Source organism: Lolium rigidum, chromosome 7 (genome assembly GCF_022539505.1).
Source record: "Lolium rigidum isolate FL_2022 chromosome 7, APGP_CSIRO_Lrig_0.1, whole genome shotgun sequence".
Taxonomy (NCBI): domain Eukaryota; kingdom Viridiplantae; phylum Streptophyta; class Magnoliopsida; order Poales; family Poaceae; genus Lolium; species Lolium rigidum.
The window spans coordinates 85126963-85132740 of NC_061514.1; the positions used below are offsets into that span (position 1 = coordinate 85126963).

At 49.0% G+C, this 5778-nt stretch overlaps 1 protein-coding gene across 1 annotated transcript; it reads left to right on the forward strand.

Moving 5' to 3' along the window:
* Window positions 1–4938, forward strand: LOC124674642 (beta-fructofuranosidase 1-like). The gene is made up of 6 exons (XM_047210684.1): window positions 1–98; window positions 271–279; window positions 523–1406; window positions 3765–4177; window positions 4281–4368; window positions 4501–4938. The coding sequence occupies exons 1-6, from the start codon at window positions 41–43 to the stop codon at window positions 4699–4701; spliced, it is 1653 nt and encodes a 550-aa protein (XP_047066640.1). The 5' UTR covers window positions 1–40; the 3' UTR covers window positions 4702–4938.
* The last annotated feature ends 840 nt before the right edge of the window (window positions 4939–5778 follow it).

Below are 5778 nucleotides of genomic sequence, written 5' to 3' on the forward strand. Positions count from 1 at the left end.
GCTCCTCGGCGGCGGCGGCGCCTACGACTGGACCAACGCGATGCTGTCGTGGCAGCGCACGGCGTTCCATTTCCAGCCGGAGAAGAACTGGATGAACGGTAGATACGTCGCCATCGCCATTCTCTCTTCTTCTATCTTGTTCAATTAATTCGTTGAAACTTGGATACGTACGTCTCTGACGCAACATTTCTTTCCCCTTTGCTCCGTCTCTAATCAACTTCCTCTCGCGTTCTCGTCACGGACGTCTCGTTGATCGATCGACCTCTCCAGATCCCAACGGTAAGTTGTTGAGGCTCACATGCATGTGAACGAATGCTTGATGGTTCTGAGCATTTCTAGCTAGGTCGCAGGAATGCACGGCCCAATAATCGCATGATCTTAGCTTTCATCTACCTCCTCTGTTCTGTTCCATAAATTTTTGTTGTGGTTTAGTTTAAATTTGAACAAAACATTGATAGAAATTATGGAATGGCGGGAATAGTTGGTGACATCTACCCTCGTGCACTGCGTGCTTGCTTGCAGGTCCATTGTACTACAAGGGATGGTACCACCTGTTCTACCAGTGGAACCCTCACGGAGCGGTGTGGGGCAACATCAGCTGGGGCCACGCCGTGTCGCGCGACCTCATCCACTGGCTCCACCTGCCGCCGGCCATGGTGCCCGACCACTGGTACGACATCAACGGCGTGTGGTCCGGCTCTGCGACGCAGCTCCCCGATGGCCGGATCGTGATGCTCTACACCGGCTCCACGGAGGACGGTGTGCAGGTGCAGCTCCTAGCGGAGCCGGCAGACCCGTCGGACCCGCTACTGCAGTGTTGGGTGAAGTCGGAGTCGAATCCCATCCTGGTGCCGCCGCCGGGCATCGGGCTCACAGACTTCCGTGACCCGACAACGGCGTGGCTAAACCCCACCGACAAGGCGTGGCGGATCGCCATCGGGTCCAAGGACCAGGAGCACGCCGGGCTGGCGCTGGTGTACCGAACAGAGGACTTCGTGCGCTACGACCCGCTCCCCACGCTGATGCGCCTCGTGCCGGGCACGGGCATGTGGGAGTGCGTGGACTTCTACCCCGTGGCCGCTGACCTTGCGGCGGCCGGCGACGGCGGTGTTGGGCTAGACACGTCCGTGCCTCCGGGGCCCGGGGTGAAGCACGTGCTCAAGACCAGCCTCGACGACGACCGACATGACTACTACGCCATTGGCACGTATGATGCCGAGACGGATAGGTGGACTCCGGACAACGAGGCGATCGACGTCGGGATCGGGCTCCGCTACGACTACGGCAAGTTCTACGCGTCCAAGACGTTCTACGACCCCGTGCGGCGGCGGCGCGTGCTGTGGGGGTGGATCGGCGAGTCCGATAGCGAGCGCGCCGACATCCTCAAGGGGTGGTCGTCCCTCCAGGTAACATCAATGCACAATCAACATTGGTTTCAGTTCATTTCGTTGCTCACAACCAATGTAGTACTGCAGTAGTTACGTGCACAAAACCTCTTCTAATTATTTCATGACAACGAATTAAACGAGACACCGATGATCGATCGAGAGAGCTCTGATCTTGCCAACGACAGAACTCGAAAATTTGAAACAGAGAACTAATTCCAATGCCTGACAAGATAGAGCCGCACTTACTATGCATCATTCTCGATCTGCCCATCTGGCCTGATCCATGGACAACTAGGGCTCGTAACTGTGCAAGGCCCTACCATGCATTATACCATATACTGTACACCTTAAACTCATTGACTATCCATTGTCCACCGGCCACGAGGAGCACGCGGGCATTGTATAGAAAACAAATCAAGATCAAGTCGTTCAAGAAATCGTCCGGTGGGCCCGCTTCCATTTATCCAAAACGGGCTACTGTACCTTTTGCTTAATCAAGCCAACTGTCAAGGATCTTCAGCCAGACAGCCAATAAACTGAATGCCGTAGGCGAATTAGCAAAATCATTTCCCTGCACGTGACAGTGACTTGTCTCCGGTTGTTTCAAGCAACTTGGAGCCGTACGTAGCCAGTAGGCTGGGACGAGTCAGAGGCTCCAATCGATATGGAGGGTTTTATATGTGTGTAGCGTGCTTCGGCTATGCACCTGCGTTTGCGGTTTACTTGACGCCAAAGCTTTTGAATTGCTCTCGATCGGGTTTAAAATTCCAAATGAGAATGTTTGAATAATGTTTCCTTCGTGTTAAAGAAATCACATGGATAATGATCGCATTGGTCAACGGAAATTCCTATTTTACTTCTCTTCTTCATCAGGATAATTCCTTTTAGATAACACATTGGTATAAGACAAATATAAGTCCCCTAAAAAAACTACTTCTGTTCATATTGCATGGTATGGTTTTAATCTGTTGACCATGTACATTTTCAAGTGATCTTTCTGCGAAATAAAAGCACGCACACATTCAAAAATGCCATCTACCACCCGTAAAAAAAAGGCATCTACAAGGAAATGGCGTATCGATCCCTCATCTTCAAAGCAAAAGAGGGCGTATTTTGTTTCGTCAATATGAATCAGAGGCTCCTATCGGGAGGGCTTTTATACGTTTTGTGTGCTTCGGCTATGTACTTGTGTTTGAGGTTTACTTGGCGGCAAAGCTTTTGAATTGCTCTCGAGTTTAAAATTCCAAATGGGAATGTTCAAATGTTTTCCTTCGTGTTAAGAACACATGTCGATAATGATTGCATCAGTCAATGGAAGTTCCTATTTTACTTCTCATTTTCTTTAGGCGGGTAATGCCTTTTAGATAACACATCGGTATAAGCGAAATCTATGTCTCCTACAAAATAAGAAAAATACAAAAAAATACCACTGTTCATATTACAAGTCAAGGTTTCAATATGTTCACCATATGCACTAGTCAAGTCTTTCTACAAAAAATAATTGTGCTCACATTCGAAAATGTCATCTTCTACCGCAGAAGAAAAGTCATCTACAAGGAAATGAAGGTATTGGTCCCTCATCATCAGAGTATAGGGCGTTTTTTTTTCCATCAACACAAGCCACTACTACGGAGTAATATATAGTTCATGTGAAAATATTACAATTACAAGTAAATGCTCATGAAAGCAAATCTAGTTATATCAACTTAAACACATACTAAGACAACAATTGTTGGTCAAATCCTTACGATTTTTATACGACGTTGCATCTGAACCTCCATGTATGAGGCCAAATCAAGGTCATCCACTGGATACTCCATCGTACAGAAATCGGGCATGTAAAAATTAAATGTACAGTAGTACAGTACTACCGATTTTGGTATATGAGTTTGGGCAGGTTGGCCCATCAAGATAATCATTTTCACCATTTATGTCTAAAACCACCTTTCTACAAGAATTTTGTGATCTGCAATAGCATTTTTTTCGTTATTATGAAATATATTCCCATTTACGCATTCACGAATTCAAAACGAGGAATAAAAGGTTTTCTTCTGTCAGCCTTTCTGAACTTATTTTGGCACCAGTTTGGTGTTCTACTGTATTACTACTAGTTCAAGGAACTAAAGAAACTGTCTCGTTCAGCTGATCAGATCGATATGCATACTGGCATCAAGGATTGTGATAGTTAGCGGTATGAATAACAAAGTATTTATGACACCAGGGGACAATTGCTTCTTCTATTCCTTTACTCAGTTACCCGCAGCATGGTGGTATACCTAGTTCAGGTGTACATCCAGGCATGCAGTGATGCAGAACACCCATGCACCATGAAAAGAATGGGAGTAACAGCTAACCAAATTCCTTGTCCACGCGCAGTCAATACCCAGGTCGGTTCTGATGGACACAAAGACGGGCAGCAACCTGCTCCAGTGGCCGGTGGTGGAGGTGGAGAACCTCCGTATGCGCGGCAAGCGCTTCGACGGCCTCGCCGTGCAGCCTGGCTCCGTCGTGCCCCTGGACGTCGGCAAGGCGACGCAGCTGGACATCGAGGCCGTCTTCCATGTGGATGTGGATGCGTCGGCTGCCGGCGCCGGGAGCGTGGTGGGGGCGGACGCGTCGTCGTACAACTGCAGCGCGAGCGCCGGCGCCTCGGGGCGGGGACTGCTCGGCCCGTTTGGGCTCCTCGTGCTCGCCGACGAGGGCCTGTCGGAGCAGACCGCCGTCTACTTTTACCTGGTCAAGGGCGCCGACGGGACACTCAGCACCCACTTCTGCCAAGACGCGTTCAGGTACCGAAGGCAAACGATCATCGTCAAGTCGATTCAAGCCTGAACGCGACCTTATTCAGGCTGTGAAGTCGATTCAACTAATCTTTCAAATCTTGTTCGTCAGGTCGTCGAAGGCGAACGATCTCGTCAAGCCTGTGTACGGCAGTTCCGTCCCCGTACTCGACGGAGAAGATCTGTCAGTAAGAATACTGGTACGTTTTCTGGAAGTAACTTCGATTCAGAAGCATCCACCTTCATACGCCGATCGACATGTTACGATCGACGACTGGTCGTTACGTCATTAGTTATTCACTGATTTTCCTTTTGGTGGCTTTCCGTGGTAGGTTGATCACTCCATTGTGGAGAGCTTCGCTCAGGGAGGGCGGACATGCATTACATCGCGCGTGTACCCTACCAGGGCGATCTACGACAACGCCAGAGTTTTCCTCTTCAACAACGCGACAAGTGTCAACGTCACCGCAAAGTCGATCAAGATCTGGGAGCTGAATTCAGCTTACATCCGTCCATATTCAAATTCTTTGTAAGCACAGTGCCAAGCAATGTTTGCCTGGATAGTTGACTCGTGCTTTGTATGTAGCAATTCTTTGTATTTTCTTAGCTTATTGTGAGTTGATAGTGAAGGACAGGGAAGCATTGGTGGACCACAGAATGTATATTTGCCACAAATAAGTGGTTCCGTGTGCTTGAATAATGCGTTTTAAGTAATTTATGGGACTTCACACAAGAAAGTAATCTGTCCTCTTCATGTCATTGTGTACAATTTTTGCAGGCAAATGGAATATATTACACATCAGGGATTACAAAAAGGTCATTGGCAAGAACCTGTGATAATTCATTGTGTACTATTTTGCAGGCAAATGGAATATATTATGCATCAGGGATTACAAAAAGGTCATTGGCAAGAACCTGTAAAAAAACATCCAGGTCCCGCATTAGACCTTCTGCTCTCTCAAAATTTGCGAGGTAGTGACTAGCCCTATTTTGCGAGCGATTCACTTTTAGAAGGATAATTTGTCCTCTTCTTGTCACTGTGTACTTTTATTTCTTCTTAAAGTGAATCATTTATAATATTTAGGGCATGTTTTTCCAAACACTTTCTATGGAAAGTGAAACAATCAACAATCATCACTTTTAATAAGCTTTTGCACTTCGCCTCAGGGCATCTCCAGCGGCGCGACGGAAACGGACGCTGAGCGACCATTTGCGTCCACGGGCCGAAAAATGCGACTGGCACCACCTCCAGCGGGGCAACGCATAGTGACCGGGCCATCCGCGGCGACGCAAACATGGCCCAAATATGCGCCAGGTTTGCGTCTCTGCGGACGCAGCGGTCGTTCGCCCGGTCCTCGCACGGGCCCGCCTGGCAGGGGCACAACTGCTTCTTCTTCCGCGACATTACTTACGGGCGGCGCGCTGCAGCCTTTCCAGGGCCACGTTAATGGCGCGCCTCGGCTTCCGCGAGCGTACGGAGATGGGCGGCGTCGCAGTGGCAGGACATTGAAGGTGAGATGGCGTCCGAGGCTCTTAAAGGGACGCTGCCGGCGCCCATTTCCCTGACCACACCATTGCCATAGCCCACACTATCCACCCGACCGACGATA

Excerpts from the sequence above, each read along its gene's own strand:
- LOC124674642 (XM_047210684.1), top strand. The coding sequence starts at position 41 with ATGCTGTCGTGGCAGCGCACGGCGTTCCATTTCCAGCCGGAGAAGAAC. Across the intron at positions 4,178-4,280 it reads TTCTGCCAAGACGCGTTCAG|GTCGTCGAAGGCGAACGATC; the intron begins GTACCGAAGGCA and ends CTTGTTCGTCAG. Across the intron at positions 4,369-4,500 it reads ATCTGTCAGTAAGAATACTG|GTTGATCACTCCATTGTGGA; the intron begins GTACGTTTTCTG and ends TTTCCGTGGTAG.